Consider the following 20,744-nt stretch of genomic DNA (forward strand, 5'->3'; position numbering starts at 1 on the left):
AACCCAGCTCTGAAAAGACTTCATGCTAGTTAATAGTATTTATTATATATAAATGTTATTATTTTTAAGTTTTATGAACCTTTCTTCCTATGCAAGTTGATGTTAAAGGTAACTATAGGGCTTTTTGTTTTTAGCTTCAGAGAAAGTACATTACAAATTATAGCATACAATTTTAATGATTCAATTTCTAGATAATTACTGCTTTTATACACCTTCATACAAATAACTAAAACAAACCTCAGTAAACATATTTTCAACTTTAATAACTATTTTCATCTAAAGACCCAAACACACAAGAAAGAAACACACCATGGAGAGACTAGTGTTTTCCATTACATTGAAGAACTGTGTTTAAAACATTTTAATATCATCAGTGAATCACAGTGATCTTATAGTAATACATGTCAGTTTGGGGGGGGGGGGGAACACTCAAGGAAAAGGCCCAATATTCTTGCTTCAACTACGTGCAAGGAGGTTAAGTTTTACATACCAGCAAACCAGCAGGACCAATGTTGGGAGAAGTTTGATCTCTGTGAGGGTAGTCATTCAGTGAAGACAAAAAAGAAGGATGCAGAGGATGGAGGTAGCAGTAGAATAAACCAAAGGTTCTCTGTTATCCAACCCCTAACCAGACCACAAAAGAATCATGATCAGGGCCACTGGAAAACCACAGATTCTCTCAATATTAATGTGCGCTGCTCATTTCCAGCTGTCAGGCTTATCAACTATAGAAGTCATACCTGTCCACTATCAGGCTACTGCTTGCACTCAGTATTGACAGAATTCTTAAAATATCTGTCACCTTACACTTTAACAAAGAAGACCTACTTTGTTAATTTCTCTTGTCAAGAGTTTAGCATTTTGAAGAAGAGTCTAGTAGCAGCATGAATATATGCTTAAAAACTGAAATTCAGTGGAAGAGAAGAAAAGGAAATGCACAAACAGGAGAAATGACCAGAAAAAGTGATGGAGGTGATGGTAATGCAAGGAAAGCTATTTCCTTGTTTAACTCTCAAAATACAGAAAAACAATATGCAGCAATCCAAAATTATTTCAAATGTTCAAGAGAAGGGGAAAAACTGTATTTTCAGCGAATATGCTAAAAACGAAATAGAATTTTTTCAAGAATTTAATATATGTCTAGTATATACGAAACTAATCATCATTTAATAAAAAACACTAAAAAACTATTCTCTCATTGCTTTGCTCCTATTCTTTTCCCTTCAGGCAGAAGCCATAGTCAGACAAAAGAGTGGGAAAATTACACACACACACACACACACACACACACACACACCGTTTTTGAAAAAGAAAGAAGAAAATATCCAGAGTTGCTTAGTGCACACTTATATGAGAAACAGAAATCTTGGTAGTATGCACTTGTCCAAACAAGAGAACCAGGTGGGTAATGACTAAGGCCTTGTAAAAAATGATCTACATGTGTGTTTTAAAAAGTCATTATTTCCCTTTCTACTATCATTTATGGACTTGTGGATCTTCTGTTTTCAATCTTCAGAGTTTATTTAAAACAGTAATTTAAAGAATTTTACAATGCAGACAATTATTCTATAATTTTCCTGTAGGCTCTGATCATGATAGTTAACACTGGTTGTATGGCTTAAACCTGCATCTTCCAGAAAGGGTCACTGTGGTGAAATGATTGAAAGGATGGGATATCAGAGAGCAGAGAAACAAAAACAAAAACCAACCAAACAAAAAAAGGGCATAAAAACACGCACAAATAACAACAAAAGTCACATACGCTTCCAATTCCTGTTTCATCTTCGTGAATTCCTCCTTTGTCATAGACCCTTCTCCTTCTCCAAGTTTCTGTAGTTTCTCCCTTGAGGCATCAAAATCAGGTCTTGGTGGTGCTGGAGGGATCTGTCACAGAATAAAACCACTAGTTTTGTTTTGACTGTGCCATGCAGGATCTTAGTTCCCGAAAAGGGATAGATCCCACGCCTCCTGCAGTGAAAGCATGGAGTCTTAACCACTGGACCACCAGGGAAGTCCCCTAAACCACTAGTTTTTAAAGACTTTTATTTCCTTCAGTAGTTGCACTATTGCCACTATAGAAGACTGTTGTCTCGTCGGTTCTGCCTTGAGCTGGCCCGCTGTTCTAACAGCATCTCCCACTCAAACTTACTTTGTTTCCCTCTCAAAAAAAAAAAAAAAAGACTGCTGTCTGAGAGAGCTAACGACATGATGAATGAATGAGGAATATCCTAATTAAGGTTAGAGAAGTTGATTAAGTCTAGAAATTAAGTTTCTTGAGGTCCTGAACACCAAGGAAGAAACAGAGTGCAGCACTATATTCTGGTATTAGATCGTAGGACCCAAACTTTAGGAAAAGGAGTACGTCAAGGCTGTATATTGTCACCCTGCTTATTTAACTTATATGCAGAGTACATCATGAGAAACGCTGGGCTGGAGGAAGCACAAGCTGGAATCAAGATTGCCAGGAGAAATATCAATAACCTCAGATATGCAGATGACACCACCCTTAAGGCAGAAACTGAAGAAGAACTAAAGAGGCTCTTGATGAAAGTGAAAAGAGGACAGTGAAAAACCTGGCTTAAAGCTCAATTCAGAAAACTAAGATCATGGCATCCAGTCCCATCACTTCATGACAAATAGATGGGGAAACAGTGGAAACAGCGGCTGACTTTATTTTTGTGGGCGCCAAAAATCACTGTAGATGGTGACTGCAGGCATGAAATTAAAAGACGCTTACACCTTGGAAGGAAAGTTATGACCAACCTAGACAGCATATTCGGAGAAGGTGATGGCACCCTACTCCAGTACTGTTGCCTGGAAAATCCCATGGACGGAGGAGCCTGGTGGGCTGCAGTCCATGGGGTTGATAAGAGTCGGAAACGACTGAGCGACTTCACTTTCACTTTTCACTTTCATGCATTGGAGAAGGAAATGGCAACCCACTCCAGTGTTCTTGCCTGGAGAATCCCAGGGATGGGGAGCCTGTCGGGCTGCCGTCTATGGGGTCGTACAGAGTCGGACACGACTGAAGCGACTTAGCAGCAGCAGCAGCAGCAGACAGCATATTAAGCAGCAGAGACATTGCTTTGTCAACAAAGGTCCATCTAGTCAAGGCTATGGTTTTTCCAGGAGTCATGTATGGATGTGAGAGTTGCACTATAAAGAAAGCTGAGCGCCGAAGAATTGATGCTTTTCAACTGTGGTGTTGGAGAAGACTCTTGAGAGTCCCTTGGACTGCAAGGAGATCCAACCAGTCCATCCTAAAGGAGATCAGTCCTGAATATTCACTGGAAGGACTGATGTTGAAGCTGAAACTCCAATACTTTGGCCACCTGATGTGAAGAACTGACTCATTTGAAAAGACCCTGATGCTGGGAAAGATTGAAGATGGGAGGAGAAGGGAACAACAGAGGATGAGATGGTTGGTTGGCATCACTGACTCAATGGACATGAGTTTGGGTAAACTCTGGGAGTTGGTGATGGACAGGGAGGCCTGGCATGCTGCGGTTCATGGGGTCGCAAAGAGTCGGGCCAGACTGAGCGACTGAACTGAACTGAACCCAAACTTCAGTCTGTAGACTCCTACGTGACAACCTAGAGCTCTCAAATGTATATGCACAATAAGCTCTAAGTACACACTAACTAAATGTATTGCAAATATGCATGCTATTTTTTCCAAAGTATGTAAATGGTATGACTGGAGTGTACCAGAGGCAGAAAGCACTGACTTAACTACAAGAGAATACGGCACAGACTAATGACTAACCTCCCCCTATTCTCTCACAGTGAGGGGGAAAGTAAGCACTTACTTTAAATAAAAACACAAGGTCTAAAAGAGACGTATCACTCAAGGGAATGATAAAAGAAAAAAATCTATCTTAGAGGAAGAGCCTGCAAGTAAGAACTGTGAAGGGGAAATGATGGAAAGCAAAGATAGCAAATAAACAGAAAGAAAGGTAAGTAGGGGGAAGTTTAAACAGCAATGACCAGAAGAAAAGGATTATACCAAGGAAAGCAACAGAGAAGGAAGCACCAAGTACAGACTGGCACATATTCATTGCTGCCCATGCACGACATCTACTATGTGCCAGGCGTGATGCTGAACGACCAGCAGATAAAGATAAATAAGACATGGTCTTGATCTTTGAGGAGTGTTTAGTCTATGAGAGAAAAAAGTAGTAAGAAAATAACACCATACAAGAAGATGAGGGGGAAAAGGGTGGAAACAGGAGAGCTTCCAGACTAGTAAACACACTGACATGCTGGTGGTACATCCTGGAAAGGGCATGAGAGTTCTGTGCCAATCCCTCACCCCAATATCTCATCCTGTGCATCTTTTCTACTGGGCTGTCCCTCAGTTGTAGTCTTGATAAAAACTGGCAATTAACAACAACAAAAGCACCGCCACTCGTGCATCAAACTGGAGTTGTAGAAAGAAAAACAAAAGCAAATGACTGAGAGTAAGGGCCACAAGGATAAAGATGGAATCAGGTCAGGACAATTTCAAGGAAATCAAAAGAAACAGTTACAGAAATCTGAGTGTGGTCCACAGCTGAGCCATAACACCGGGTGCATATTTACATTAGACAACCTCTCAGGAGCCCTCCAACTCTAAACTCTGTCTACCTAAGCCCTCCAACTCTGTCTACCTAAGGGTTCAAGACCAATACGGTCTCTAACACCTCCTTAGTTATTACCCCCCAGGACAAGCCCATTTCAATTCTAATAAACAGTAAGAATTTAAGTTTAAATGAGGGAGCATTATATATCGATATCGCCACACTCCCAAACAAGACAACTTGGGATAAAAGGTGGCAGTCAATTATGTTTTATAGCTGGAAATTTTTTAAAAAATTACATCAGTTCACTAGAAGTGTTGAATAAAATCTCCACACATAATAAAGTATCTAAAAAGTTCCTAGAAAATAGGATTAAAATGGAACCTCAATACTTACAATGTAACCTGCATAGTCTTCATTTTCAATGAAGGAATCGTGAAGCCAGATAAATTCCTCATGTTGTCGAACAACAGAAAACTCATTCTGTTTAAAATTTGGCAATGAACTCTGCAAAGACAGAGATTTTCTCAAATAAAAATTAAGATTAGACTATAAAAGTTTCTATGAACATTTATACCTTATTTTCTAAACTTAGTCTTTAATGAAAGATAATAAGCAGCAGTGAATTATAAACTAAAATACAATTTCTAATTATGTTGAAAACCAAAATTCTAGTCAGTGTACTATTACATATATAACAGCACAATAATTAAAATAACACAAGTAAAAAAACCCCATTTACCTTTGTGTGAACAGTGAATTTTACTTTGTCTCTCTCACTCAGAGCATCAGAAATGTCCACCTGCAGAGCAGCATCACTCTGAAGATCTACATTTATTGCTTTAAGCTAGAAAAAAATAATACCTCAGTGAAAATTCTATAGGTTTTTATGCAAATTCATTCTTCTCCTAGACAATAAGACAGTGCAAAAACAAAACTAAAATAGTGAATCTTAGATCTAACAAGTACACAAGTTCATTTAATCTATCTTCTGGGGGAGGTGCTTTGGGTATGTTATCTTAATCAATTTTCATTCTACATCATTCAACTATCCTTTGTATGAGTCAACATGCTAACTATGATTTACTATAGTTTCACCCAAAAAGTAAACTAGTAAACTATTTCCCAAAAAGATGCTCCTTTACAAGTTCAAATGTCCTAAAATTAAGAAATGTATCTACCTTTAAGAATAAGAAAAATAATAAAAAGAATAATGGCCAATCATTTAAATTTTATTGCTTATTTTAATTTAGGAATATATAATAAAATAACAGTTCAATGTACTACATATGCAAAGTGCTAAGAAAAATGCTAATAATAATTAACTCCCGTGATATGTATTAAATTTTACTCTACAGTTTTAGTACATTAGAAAAATTGGGTATATTCCCTATTTAGTGCTTCTATTTACTCATCTACGAGAAGACGTCACTTATAATTCTAATCACAATTTTTCTCATTCTTAAGTATCACTCATTTTTCTTCCCTTTTAAACAGATTAACATTCTAACATCTTAAGGTAATTTGTAGATTTACAAAAGCAAATACACTAAAAGATAAAATCAAGTCTAAGCCAGATGTAAAGATACAAAATATTAAAAATCTAACTAGCCTGCTTCAAATACTCTAGCTGCAAAAGCAGGATTGCCTTTGGAAACTTACCTAATCATTAGTGTTTCAAATTTCAATTACGGTGCAAATGGAAAAAATGCTAGAAGCAAAATTGTTCACTCTATGATCTCAATTATATTTTTAAAAAATGCACACATAAAATTATTATGTATAGGAAATACAACAAAATGTGAGTTGCAGTGATTTTCCTCTATGTTCTTTTATTCTCCCAACTTTCCACAATATGCATGAATTTTATAAAACTGGAAAAAAGCCTTTAAGAAATCTTGTGACTTATTCAAAGATGAATTTTGTGAAGTTTCTCATTAAATAGAGTTGTTTATTAGTAATGAAAGTAAAATACTATTTCACTTTTGCACTACTGGTTCTATATTGAGTAGACATATTTTTAAAAAATAAATACCATTACAATCTAACAACAGTCACAGAAGAAATGAATCATTATTTAAAATGCATGAGGGGTACTCTTTCTGCCCCCTTCTGATGCCTATGTCAGAAGCTTTCTCTATCTCCTTTATACTTTAATAAAACTTTATTACACAAAAGCAAAAAAAAAAAAAGCATGATACTATCTATGATGGCCTTTAACAAAAACTTTATTGGTAACTTTAATAAGTTTATACTGAATTAAATTTCAATCAGCAATCATATTTTTAAGTTAACACTATAAACTTACATAAAAATGTTTTAAAAAATCACTATTGTACTCTGCTACATGTAGCCATTGTCTGATAAAAGAAATTTAAAGGCTGTCCTGAATTACAAAGAAGTTTTCTTTTTTATTTTCCAATAACTTCATTGCTTCTGCAATATTGGAAACATTAGAGAGTATGCTGTTCTTTGGTTTTCTTGCTTTTATTTAGTCTTATCAGGTCTTCAAACTGTTTCCTACCTCTTCTCTAACCCCTTACCCTAATTCTAATTTAAGAAATCTGTTTCCTTATTTCTTTTTACTCATATTGAGGCCACTCTTAAGATGTTTATTGTGGTTGGCTGAATTACAGCTCCCCCAAAGACATCCAGGTCCAAATCCCTGTGGATGTAACCTTATATGGTTTTAAAAAAAAAAAAAGTGGAGTTTATCCTGGATTATCCAGGAGAGCCCTGAATACAATTACATGTATCTTTATAAGAGGGAGATCTGACACAGACAAAAGAAGAGAAAGCAACTTAACTAAGGAGGCAGAGATTAGAGTGGTAAAGCCACAAGCCAAGGAGTGCAGGCAGCCACGAGAAAGCTGGAAAGACAAGTAACTAATTCTTCGCTAGAGCGTCAGGGAGCATGGCCCTGCCAACACCTTGATTTCAGCTCAGTGATACTGATTTCAGACTTCTGGCCCGCAGAATCATGAGAGAATAAAATTCTGTTGTATTAACCCATTAAGTTTGTGGTAACTTGTTACAGCAGTCCCAGGAAACTAATAGATTTATCTTACGGATTTTGGACTAACAATCTTGGCAGTTCTTCATTTATGTTTTCACTGCCTGGTCTAGCATTTCTCAGACACTACTGGTAAGATTCAACTTGGATGCTTATTAAAAAACACAGAATCCCATGTCCTACCACAGACATATCAAAACAATTTTCAGAATAAGCCTTAAAAACCATATGAGGGAACATTAGTCTAGATTCTTCCGGACTGTCTTTACATTCTGTCAAAACTTTATCTCAGTTGCTAATGATGATATAAAACATTCTGCCAGACTGCATGTCTCTAAGTACAATTTAACTTTCAGGTTTATTTTTTTAACCATTTCATTATTAATCTGGAAATACATCTTTCAGGAGTTCTACATATGAACAGCTGTTATTTATTCTTCCAATTAAAGATTATTTCAAATTATTAACATACTTCTCTGTCTTCCATTTCAGTATCCTTTTATACCACATCCACTATTTCCTTTTTGCTTTGTTTAGTCTGACAGTAAAACACTTGGCTTTTTAAAATTGCAACTAATCAATAAAAGTATTCCTATATACAAAAAGTATAGCTATATTATACATTCCTATACTCCTATATCTCACTTTTGGTCTTGTACTCTATATTTTTTTAGGCACAGTTTACATATAATTAAATGCAGATTTTAAGGATATAATTTGAAAAGTTTTAACAAATACATAGATTATACCCTTGTAATCATCACCATAATCAAGATATGGAACATTTCCATCAGTCCCAGAAGTTTCCTCCTTTGCTTTTATTCCTCTACTTCCTTCTAACCTTTCTATAAATTCTCTTCTTGTATGCTTTACTAAAGCATCCCACATAATAGCCTTAATAGCTATTAATTCAACCTGCCATTTGCTTCTTTCATTCTTAGTTCTAGAACTGATCTTAGGAAAATGTACATGAATTACAAATGTGGTCACAGCAAAACGCTGATGGTAAGATTCTGATTCTTCCTCTTTATATCTCATAGGAACGTTAGCTACATATCAGCAGAAGCATTCCTTTTGATAGTGCATGTTCCTATGGTCAGTTCCCATATACACTTCAGACTTCAATTTTTTTCCATTTCCTGGGCCTATGGAGAAGGATTATTTTGTCTGACCACAAGATTTGTTTCACACACATAAGGGTTTGCCAGCCAATAAAATGATCTCCCACATCAACACAAAACTTTCGCTGAAAGATAATCTGGATGGATAAACAACAAGGTCCCACTGTATAGCACAGGGAACTGTATTCAATATCCTAGGTTAAGCCACAATGGGAAAGAATTAAAAAAAAAAAAAAAGAAGAATGTCTGTATGTGTATGGGCTTCCCTGATAGCTCAGTTGGTAAAGAATCCACCTGCAATGCAAGAGACCCCAGTTCAATTCCTGGGTCTGGAAGATCCGCTGGAGAAGGGATAGCTATCCACTCCAGTATTCTTGTGCTTCCCTTGTGGCTCAGCTGGTAAAGAATCCACCTGCAATGCAGGAAACCTGGGTTTGATCCCTGGGTTGGGAAGATCCCCTGGAGAAGGGGAAAGGCTACCTACTCTAGTATTCTGGTCTGGAGAATTCCATGGACTGTACAGTCCATGGGGTCCCAAAGAGTGGGACACACTGAGCTATTTTCACTACTATCTATGTATAACTGAGTCACTGTGCTGTATTGCAGGGGTTGACACAACACTGTAAATCAACTATACTTCAATTTAAAAAATTAAGTTAAAAAAGAAAGATAATCTGATATCATATTTCATCAATTCCAGATACATATTTTCCACATTTTAATGCATCTGAAATAAGGATGCCCTGTAATTGATGACAAATTAATAGTTTAGTTGGCTGTATTTTTTCCTTAGTGGTACATGTAAGAAAATATATCTTCCAATCAACTGCACCTTAGATTTAATAAAATATCGTACTGTAAATTTGGTGGGTTTTTTTTTTTTTTCTCTTTCTTTTCTTGGCCCTGTTGTGCGGTTTGCAGGATTTTAGTTCCTCAACCAGGGATGGAACCCTGCCCCCTGCAGTGGAACCACAGAGTCCTAACCCTGGACTGCAGGGAACTTCTGTAAATTTAGTGCTAATTAGATACAATGTGCACTGATTTTCCTGGAGAAGGAAATGGCAACCCACTCCAATATCCTTGCCTGGAAAATCCCATGGACGGAGGAGCCTGGCAGACTATATTCCATGGGGTCACAAAGAGCTGGACACAACTGAGTGACCTCACACACACACACACACACACCCCCAGATTTTGCAAGCAGAGTACCTTCTTGATTTAGAGAAAAATAAGTAATTTTAGGTAGCTTTTATTAAGGGAAGGAGTGAAGCAAACAACTGTGATTTATTAACATTTAATTAACTTTGTGCAACTAGTCAGGTCAGTTTGAGGATATTCTAATTAGACTACATTCATCAGTTTAATCCTTATCTGGGTCAATAAACTTTGTACTTTATTTTGTCAAAGACTTACTAGGTTAAACATTTGTGTCATGGTCAAGAGAAAGCCCAGGCAGAGGAAATGGATTAAGCAACATAAATACACTATCCTTAGAAATATAAAGACACTGCCCTACTGCTGACTAATTCATGTAAAATTAGTAAGGAGGACATTCACTACTAGTTTAGTACACTGATGTGTTTACACATTAAAGTACCTACTTTATGACATTCCTAAAAAACTGTTTATCTTTTGTCAGAAAAGTAAATACATGTACAGAGATAGACTGATGGAAGGAGGAGGAAGAAGGAAGCAAAGTAACTGATTATTGCCACAGCTTCCCAACCATTCTCTTGTTTCTGTCCTCTTGCCTCTTCAATCTATATTCCATATAGGGCCACTGGAACGATACCAGTAAACTAGAACACATTCCTCTGCTCAAAACCTAAGGGGTTCTCACTTGGAGAAAAGCCTAGTCCTTACAGCGAGCCCCCAGGCCCTATTCTTCTGGCTCAATGCAGCCCTGAAAGAAAGGCGCAAACCGTAATCGTGCTAAGAAACTATTTCTAGGGAATTATAGTACAATCAGTGACCCCATGAGACAGACAGAAATTGTTAAGTTCACTAGTTCTGGCCAAGTTTTAAATCTATTTTACTCCTAGTTCAGTTAGGATTTAAAAAAAGAAAAAAAAATTTTTTTTAATTGAAGTACAGTTGATTTACAACCAGTTATAATTTTGGAGATGGTGAGGGACAAGGAGGCCTGATGTGCTTCAGTCCATGGGGTTACAAAGAGTTGGACACAATTTAGCAACTGAACCACAACAAATAATTTTGGAAGTCCTGTAATGAATTATTTCCATTATTATACCCAGTATACTCAGCAGTCAAATCAATGGTTGATTATACATACATATACTTTCTGGAAACTAGATTTCCTTTCATCTACCATACCAAAAATAAGTCACTTGATGTCACTCCAATGCCTTTCTCACAGGTCTCGTCAACTCTCACTGCTCTTTGCCATACCTGACTTGCAAATTCCCACCTGGAGGAGCAATTCAATCGACATTTTTTGCTTTCTGAGCTGAGTGTGGCTAGAGGAAAGTCACAACTGTTTGTTGCACTTGCCCACTACAAAGTACTGGTCTCCAAACTGCATAAGATCCTTAAAATCATTCAACAGTCCTAGGCTGATCTGCTCAGCTCCCCTTCTGACTCCCTGAGCAACTACTCCAAACCTTTCCTGTCTCAAGCCTCAACCACATTTCCACGCCTATGCTCAATAAGTGACACTGCCTCCCACATCTCCAAGAAATAAACACTAGCAGCTGTTACCCCTTCAGACCCATCAATACACCTTTCTACAAATAGATTTGGATGGACTCAATGCCTCTGCTTTCTCAGAAGACATGGTGTCCTACAGAGAACTGAGCTTTCTGGCCACCTGAGCATGTAACCTTCTTGTCTGCTCTAGCACTGCTCTTCTAGTCAAATTAGCCCTGATCTCACAAAACCCCCACACGGTGAGGACCTTATTTCCAAATCCAATACTTTGCAGTCTTTTTGACCTCTCTTCAGTATTTGCCTTAATGATCATTCTGATCCTTTCCATTAAAACTCTCAGCTTCTGGAACACTTCTCATTTTCTTCCCGACCATCTCAGCCCCATCAGTTAGTCCATTTTCTCCCCTTGGCATGTGAATCTTATTTCCTCTGGGTATCTAGCCTTTGTAATTTCAGCCATTCTTGACTAATAACTCCTGAATTTATACCTTCAACTCACATCTCTTATTCTAAGTTCTCAATCATAATTTCAACTTACCAACTAGATATATCCACCTGGATGTATTTGTTGTTTAGTGTTTACATATTTATTTCTTAATACTTATTAAACAACCGAGTGCCTTCAGTGTGCCAACTACTGTCAAAGGTGCTAAGATGAAAAGACACAATCTTTGTCCTTTCTGATCTTAGTTTGTAGTTTTGGCGGAAAGGGATTAGGCACTTCAAATCCAGCATATGTGAAAACCAAACCTATTATCTACCTTCTAACTCTACTCTTCTCTCCTATATTCCTCATCTCCTTCTCCTCTGCCCAGCCCATGTATTTCTTAAGCCACTCTGCCCTGTCCATTCTATCTCCTAGACATCTCTGCTATGTCCTCTCCTTCATCCCTTCTCCCACTGCACGGCCTTAGTTCTACCTTTAACATTTCTCATCTGGACTGCCACAAGGGCCTGCTAACTGCTTTCTCTGCTTTCTGCAAGAAGGCAGCAATCCATCTTCCACACTGTAGTCATCTACAATGCTATTTTCATCTTCTAAGATGAAGAACCAGCTAAGAACCCTCAGAACTTCCCACTGGCTGGATTCTTTATCATTATGCACTTTATCTGTACTACGGTATTTACTCCTGCTTCCAATGTGAGAGACCTGGGTTCAATCCCTGGGTTGGGAAGATTCCCTGGAGAAGGAAATGGCAACCCACTCCAGTACTCTTGCCTTGAAAATCCCATGGATGGTGGAGCTTGGTGCAGGCTACTATCCATGGGGTCACAAAGAGTCGGGCACAACTGAGCGACTTCACTTCACTTCTCTCCAATAAGAACAAGCGCTGCAGGTGGAACCAAATGGCTTATCTACACATGTTATCTTCTCTGCTGACAAGCCCTCCCCTTCCCTGACAGCCTACACAATTTCTGATCAACATTTAAGGTTTAGCTCCTTTAGGAGACAGCACCACGGTTAACGAGATTCTCTGGTTGCTCAGCAGTAAAGACTCCACCTGCAATGCAAGAGATGCAGGTTTGATCCCTGGGTCAGAAAGATCCCCTGGAGAAGGAACTGGCAAACCACACCAGTATTCCTGCCTGGAGAAACCCATGCACAGAGGAGTCTGGTGGGCTACAGTCCATGGGGTCACAAAACAGTCGGACATGACAACCCAGGACCCATAGCTAGATTTCCTCTGAGTTTGAATCTATTTCATACTGGCTGTGGGAATCTGGGCAAGTTACTTACTCTTTCTAAATCTCACTTTTCCTTTCCAAGTAGGAATAACAGAAGCAGTTACTTCACAGGGATTTGAGAAGTGAGTTAATATATGGAAAGTCCCTGGCATGCAGCAAATGCTTCAGCAGTGTGTAGCAATCGTTACGTATTCACCCTCCTTGGTACTCCCTCAGCACTTCACCATAAATCTCATGCTACACTGCCATGGTCCCAGGGCAGGAGCTTTCTCTTCTTCCTCTGCCAACATTCATCTTATCCTTTGCTAACAAAATCTATGAGACATTTTTATCTGAAATAACTACCAATAAATGTGGAATGTATTCAAGCTAAATGCTGAGGAGGTACAAAAGAAAATGTACACATCTGGGCCAAGTCTTAAAAGCCAAATTTCATGTGGAAAAAAAGAGGTAAAGGGAAAAAACCACTCCACAACATTGACAAGCATGCATAAAATAGACATTAGAGAGGGCAGAGATGCTTGAGCAATGACAAATAGACTAGAATATGCCTACACGTGTGTTTTGGGGAGGGGATGTGTGCTGGGGCATCTTGAGAAGGAAGTCGGCCAGAAAGGATGATGAACGGTATTCAATGCTAGAATAAGGAGTTTAGACCTTACTGCAAAAAGAACTGGGTCCAAGTAAGTCCTTGTGACTACTGGTGCCATATGATTCAATCATTTCAGTTAGGTAAACTAGCAGTCATGTGAAGTCTGGACTGGAAAACAGAAAGACCAGAGATAGAGACCAATAACAGATACTGCTACAAGCCCTGCAAGAGATGGCAGGGACCTTAACTGGGGTCATGTAAACAAAAGATGGGCTAAACAATATTTCTGAGGTGAAATTATCTGGCCTTGATGATTGTTCTGGTATGGGGATGAAGGATATGATTCAGAGGCTTCTTGCCTGCAGGAATGGAAATGACCATTAATGAAGATAAGAAATGCAGAGGGAGGAGCAAGGCGAGAAGTCCAGGAGAGGTGCAGTTCCTCCACCTGAAGTAATTCTGAAAACAATAAACATATTATTTAGAGTTCAAATCAAATGCTAACAGAACTATGCCATCATGCTGGCACCTACCGCTCTATTTAACAAGGACATCAGAGCAAAATGCATCCAGTTCAAAGGGCTCATTTGTTTACTAAATAATATGTTACTGTCCTGCCTTTGGGAAAGAAAAAAATACCCTATTATGTAGAGGTGTAACCGAAGAGATTAAACGTGACCAATATTTTCAATATTGTGTATTCTTAAAGTCTGCTTTTTATGTTTTCTCCCGAAACAGTATTTTCTTAAAGCTTTAAGATTCTCTTCTGTTCCAAATATGAAAATTCAAGGCTGCTTATAAATGTATTTAAAAATACTGTCTTTAATTTTGCTTACTTGCTGCTTTGAATGAAGTGCTTACACTATTATTTTTGAATCTGTGATGTTCCCCTCTGTAATTTGTATCAAATAGGTATTTCACACTTTCTCTTTATCAAGACTTTCTTAAAAGGCTGAATAAGACAATCTGAACTAAAAGTGCAATGCCTAAAAGTTCTACTAATCTATTTCTATCAAGACAAACACAATATAAGGAAATTAACAGGCCTGCAATTTCTGTTCCTGAAATGAGGAAAGAGCAGGATAACTTTGTGCAGCCATAATCAAACTTCATGTGCAGTGGAATCTTCTTGCTTGTTAACAAAGTAGTTTTCTTCCCTCCCCATCTCAAGAGACTGATTTACTAGACAGTGGGCCCACAACCTTTTGACTTTAGCTCTTCAAACACCCCAGGTGATTCTGATGCAAGTGTTTCAAGGAGACTTTGAGAAATATGTGCACTGGCTTTGATGTCAGCTACATGGTTTAAAGTCCACCTCTCCCACTCACTGACTATATGACTTCAGACTATTACTTAGTTTCCCTGAGGTTCAGATTTCTCATCTGTAAAGGGGGGATACTAAAAGTTTCACAAGAATGATGAGAAGATATAAGGAAACTGTGCTTACACAGTGCTAACACACCGTCCGGCTGTGGCTATTACTATGATTCACCTAGTCTCACAGGACAAAAATAAGGAAGAACTGGACATGTAGACATATTCATCATGACCTTCTAAATACTTTCAAATTCCTGGTGATGTTTGTTGTTGTTGTTGTTGTTTTTTCCATTTTCATATTAAAATTTTCATCTGCAAGGTTCTGTAAGAACCTCCTGGTCACCCATGCCTTTCATCTCACCCTGCCTTTAATCTGTAATACATGAAAAGTTTCTGGACACATTACTTAAGAGGTTCCAGTTTGATAAGCAAATCTCATCAAAGGCATAAGGCTTGGAACACAAATATTCACCAGAAAATACTCTATTTTTCACATCAACATAAATACTCAAAAAATTAATACTTTTACTGAACATTAGGTTTTACAAGAGAGCAAATCCTGTTTGCTTTTCCTGTTTTGTGTAAACAGATAAATGTATTAATTCCTCATCTATAAAAGTATACTGCACCCTTTGCATCTTTCTATGTTAAAGCTTTATAAAGGTCATCAGTTAATACTACCTTATCTTTACTTAAAAAAAAAACAGGAATAAAATCTTATAAAAATACCTTATCATCTGCCAAAAACCGACTAACAAATGTGTCTCTCACATTATCAAAGATAAATAAGTAAAAGCAAAAAAGAAAAGTAAAGCTCACGCTGTTAGATGTGAAGGAACCATGAAACGCTGCTGAGTTGCAATCATCATGTATCAGTATCTTTCAAGTGCTCACTTGTACAAGGCACTATAGAGATTACCACCCTTCAGCCAAGGTAAATGGGGGCAGGGTGGAAGGGAGGAATCACAGCTCTGAAGGCCCTTTCTGAAGGGAACTGCAGTTTGCCTCAAATCACCACCAAGGGATCTCCGCAAAAGATGTGTCTTTTGGACATTAGGAAAAGTAAAGGTACAGTGGGCTACCAGCACTTTGCAAAATCTCGTAGGATACTGGAGAAGAGATAAGATCCGGCGACTGTAAAATCCCTTGCAAAAGGATAATTTACAACAGGCCAGTACTACAATGTTTTAGAGAGAGAGAAGGGTAGGCGGAGACGGGTTCGAGAGGTCCCCAAGGGGAAATTCAGGGTGCGGGCAGGAAGGTCTGACAATGGGTTTCATAGCCCCCAACGTGGGGCGGGGGGCGGGGACTGTCTAACTCCGACTTCCCCCTCCACTTCCCCACCTGCACCCGGAGCGGGCGGGGAAGGAGTCCACCGGAGGGTCGGAGCCGGGGCGGGGGCCGAGGGCAGCCGCGGGTCCCCGGGAAATCAGAACCGCACGGCCCCAAGGGAGGAAGGGCTGCAGGAGGGCGGGGCGCGGTGCGGCGAGGAAACCGAAAGGAGGCCGGCGGGGAGCGGGTGCCGCGCGGAAGGGAACCCCCCCTCCGGTAACCCACCCCAGGGCCAAGGCGAGGAAGGGGGTCCTGCGACCCAGAAGGAGGCAGAACTTACTCCGCGGTCCTCCTCCGAGAGGAAGTCGGGGCCGTCGTCCAGGCCTTCCTGCGGGGTCGGAAGGGCCCAGCGCGCCGGGGGAGAGGATGGAGTAGGGGAGACACAAAGGGAGACGTTAGTGCCCGGCCGGCGCGGCCCCCGCGCCCGCCCCGCGCCCGCCGCCCCCACCGCGCGCCCTGGGCTCGGCGCCGCGAACACCCACCATCATGGCTGCTCCGAGGCGAGGGCCAGCGCAGGCGCGCACCGCACCGCGGGCCGGAGGGAGCCGGCGGCGGCGGCGGCGGCGGCTGCAGGCGGGCGGGGCCTCGAAGCAACTCCGCCCCGCCCCGCCCCTCCCGCCCAGACGCTGGGGGCCAGGGTCTGAGAGCGCGGAAGAAGGACTCAGTGCCCTCCGCCCAAGGTCGTCGCATCCTGGGCCGAGATCGCCCAGGCCCAGGCGCACGTGTCTGGAGACCGCTCGCGGCTGGCCGGTTCAGACCCAGGAAGGGCCGAAGGCCACCCGGGGAGCTGTCCAGTTCCCTTTACTTGAGAGCTGTAGCGAAAACCAAGCAAGTGCCCTCCGGGAGCCACAAGAAAACTTCTAGTTTTTGTATGGTGCCACACGATAATTAATCACAATTAATATTTTGCCCGTAGATGTTGTGGGAACCAAGGCCCTTTATACAGTCATCGGTCAGGGGCTGTAATAAAGCTTTACTGCTGGCAAGGTAATTACCGCAGGGTGTGGTGCGCTAATAGTTGAGCACTATATAAATGAGCTGTACACATTACTAGAGTATTCCTTTTCTTTATATCAAGAATTGTCCCCAGGCCCACTCTACCTGTCCAGTTCTATAGCACCACACAAGTGTCCACAGGCACTTGAAACAAGACAAAACCATTCCTTAGCCCCTGCCCCACTTCTGTTACACAGAAGTGCACACACATGTACAAACAAGCAATCCTACGTTTCCACTCAGTTTATGGCATCAGCATGTTCAGATGTTCAGGCCAGAAACCTCAAAAGTCCCATTCAAGTCCTTCCTTCCTCTCCCTCAGTCCTCACATCATTTAGTAACCAAATCCCATTACATGTATAGTTGATTATCTGCCATTACCTCTTAAACTGGTCTCATTCCTCCTTCCAACCCCCTTCCACAATAATTACCCTCAGCATCTGTCTGGCCTCTTTTTAAAAACCATTTTTAAAAACTGAAGTAGAGCCCCTAGTGTATAGCACGGGCTTCCCTGGTAGCTCAGCCGGTAAAGAATCTGCCTGCCAATGCAGGAGACATGGGTTCGTTCCCTGGGTTGGGAAGATCCCCTGGAGGAGGAAATGGCAACCTACTCCAGTATTCTTGCCTGGGAAATCCCATAGACAGAGGAACCTGGCGGGCTACAGTTCAGTTCAGTCACTCAGTTGTGTCCAACTCTTTGCAACCTCATGGACTGCAGCATGCCAGGCCTCCTTGTCCATCACCAACTCCCAGAGTTCACTCAAACTCATGTCCATAGAGTCGGTGATGCCATCCAATCATCTCATCCTCTGTTGTCCCCTTCTCCTCCTGCCTTCAGTCTTTCCTAGCATCAGGGTCTTTTCAAATGAGTTAGCTCTTCGCATCAGGTGGCCAAAGGATTGGGGCTCAGCTTCAGCATCAGTCGTTCCAATGAATATTCATGACTGATTTCCTTTAGGATGGACTAGTTGGATCTCCTTGCAGTCCAAGGGACTCTCAAGAGTCTTCTCCAACACCACAGCTCAAAAGCATCAATTTTGGGCACTCAGCTTTCTTTATAGTCTAACTCTCACATCCATACATGACTACTGGCTAGAGTTCATGGGGTCACAAAGAGTAGTACACAACTGAGTGACTGAGCATGAGTGCACAATAGGTCCTTGTTGTTTATCTATTTTATATAGATAACAGTGTGCATACGTTAATACACGCACACACACATATATATAGCAGTGTGTATATGTTAATCCCAAACTCCATATTTATCTCTCCCCACCCTTGTTCGGCCCTTTGCCAAAACTTCTCTTGCCATTCTATATATTTCTCATAACTTCTATATATTCTATATATAAAATATTCTATATATTTCTCATAACTTCTTTGCCATTCTATATATACTGCTGCCAGTTTTCCTCCTAAGACACAGATATTGGTGATTATGTTACTACCCTGTTCAGTAATCTTCCCAAGTCTCCATTATGTGAAAGTTCAGCTCTTCAGCCTGTGAGTCCCTATTTTGCCAGGCCCTCCCATCCTATCTTATTAAATTTAAGCTCTCAAAACAGTATTGGGTTTTATTTTGCTTCAGTTTTTTTTTTTTTTTTGGTCAGGTTCCGCAGCTTGCAGGATCTTAGTTACCCAACCAGGGATTGAACCTGTACCTTCTCCAGTGAAAGCACACAGTCCTAACCGCTGGACTGCCAGGGAATTTCTACAAAACAATAATGTTAAACTTCCAGACATTTTCATGAGAAATTGTAGGTTTCATTTTATACGTAAGAATTGAGGCATAGAAAGAGTTACGTTATTGCCCCAACAAGGGTTATTCTCCAACACGGGAGCGGGGGGGTGGGGGGGTGACTTTATTTTTTGTTTGTTTTTTGTTTCCAGTGCAATGTAATAACTACTAGGGTGATGTTTTTCATTGGGAGTCATGAGGCATCATGTGGTGTCAGTGTAGTGTGATGAAATGTCAGGAGGAATGTCCCAGTAACTTGTTGCTGATAAAATGTGTCAATATTTCCCAATAATTTGTTTTGGGTTTTAAGATAATGCCTATAAGGTTACATTTCCTAGGTGGAGACAGAAGCAAGGAGCTACAATTAATGAGCTCAGGATTTGTACACAACTGGTAGGAGGGTCAGGTGTGTTCTTGTGGACAAAGATCAAGAAGTGCCACATAAGATGATTTCAAATGCTTCTGCATCAACCAAGGGTTTTAAATTTCAATATTTAAGCCAAGTCCAGGAACACTATAGAGAAACACTGAAATTCTCAAATGCCAAAACTTTAAGATCACTAGTTCTGGAAAAAAAAAAAAGGGCAGGATTGAAGTTATGAGGAACTGGGACTTTCCTTGTGGTCCAGTGGCTAGGAATCTGAGCTCCCAGTGCAGGGGGCCTGTGTTTGATTCCTGGTCAAGGAACTAGATCCCGGATGCTGCAACTAAGAGTTCACATACCACAGCTAGGATTTGGTGCAGCCAAATAAAAATAAAATTTTAAAACAAGATATAAGTAACCAACTAAAATGATCAACAAAGACATATAGTACTTACTGTAGCTAAAATCAATAGCTGAAAACTCACATGAATAGAGAACCCAATCTTGAAATAAAGTTGTTCATTATCATCTGAGCCTTCCTTTCTGAGCAAAGGTCTCAAGATATATTTTGTAAATGATAAAAAAAAGGAGTTATAAGTAACTGATACTAATAACTATCAAGAAGACAGTTATAGAAGTTCAGGAATATGAAAAGAAATTAAGGTAGAAGTTTACATAACAGGTTTTTCAACTACTTGTAAAATAAATCAAGAAGATATTAAAGCTAACCCCTTTCCTAATACTTTAAACCAAGTAATCAATCTTCATCTTGTTTTGATAGATTTCTATGAAATTACCTACTTTATATAAATTTCATGAGCAAATTATGTTGAATCACAATTTGATTACTTCACAGATTCAACAGGAAAGTAAAATGTTATAATTATGAATAGTTTCCCAGTGGTGTGCTTCAAAAGGCATGCATTGGGGGAGTTCCCTGGTGGTAGAGTGGCTAAGACTCAATGCAGGGGGTGCGGGCTGGATTCCTGGTCAGGAAACTAAGATCAAACATGCATGATGCAGCCAAAAAAAAAAAAAAGACATGCATTGGAAGATTTTAAAGAACAGTAAGATTTCAGAGAATAATGAGTGAGTTACTTTAAAATTCTGGAAATAGACTATTGGGGTTGAACATATTTTGTCAAACAAAAGTCAAGTTTTTTTTTCTAGAAGAAAAATTTTAAACATATGAAATAGTAATTGTTTAAGTGAGATGAAGAAGGGGCTTCCCAGGTAGCTCAGTCATAAAGAATCTGCCTGCCAATGCAGGGCACCTGGGTTCAATCCCACATGCCACAACTAAGACCCAGCACAGCCAAAAAATAAGTAAATAAAAGAATAAGTTTAAGAAGTTTACTA

General features: G+C 39.9%; 1 protein-coding gene across 1 annotated transcript in view; it reads right to left on the minus strand.

Annotated features, from left to right (window-relative positions):
- The window catches only part of SNX6 (sorting nexin 6), a 49,275-nt gene extending 32,253 nt beyond the window's left edge, over nucleotides 1–17,022 (minus strand). Inside the window, exons 1-5 of the mRNA XM_061394143.1 lie at nucleotides 16,770–17,022; nucleotides 16,568–16,615; nucleotides 5,302–5,406; nucleotides 4,956–5,066; nucleotides 1,763–1,884 (exon numbers count right to left, since the gene is read on the minus strand). Coding sequence (XP_061250127.1) covers nucleotides 1,763–1,884; nucleotides 4,956–5,066; nucleotides 5,302–5,406; nucleotides 16,568–16,615; nucleotides 16,770–16,775 — 392 coding nt within the window. The 5' untranslated portion in view covers nucleotides 16,776–17,022. The remainder of the gene's footprint in view (nucleotides 1–1,762; nucleotides 1,885–4,955; nucleotides 5,067–5,301; nucleotides 5,407–16,567; nucleotides 16,616–16,769) is intronic.
- Nucleotides 17,023–20,744: the final 3,722 nt, after the last annotated feature.

Source organism: Bos javanicus, chromosome 21 (genome assembly GCF_032452875.1).
Source record: "Bos javanicus breed banteng chromosome 21, ARS-OSU_banteng_1.0, whole genome shotgun sequence".
Classification (NCBI taxonomy): domain Eukaryota; kingdom Metazoa; phylum Chordata; class Mammalia; order Artiodactyla; family Bovidae; genus Bos; species Bos javanicus.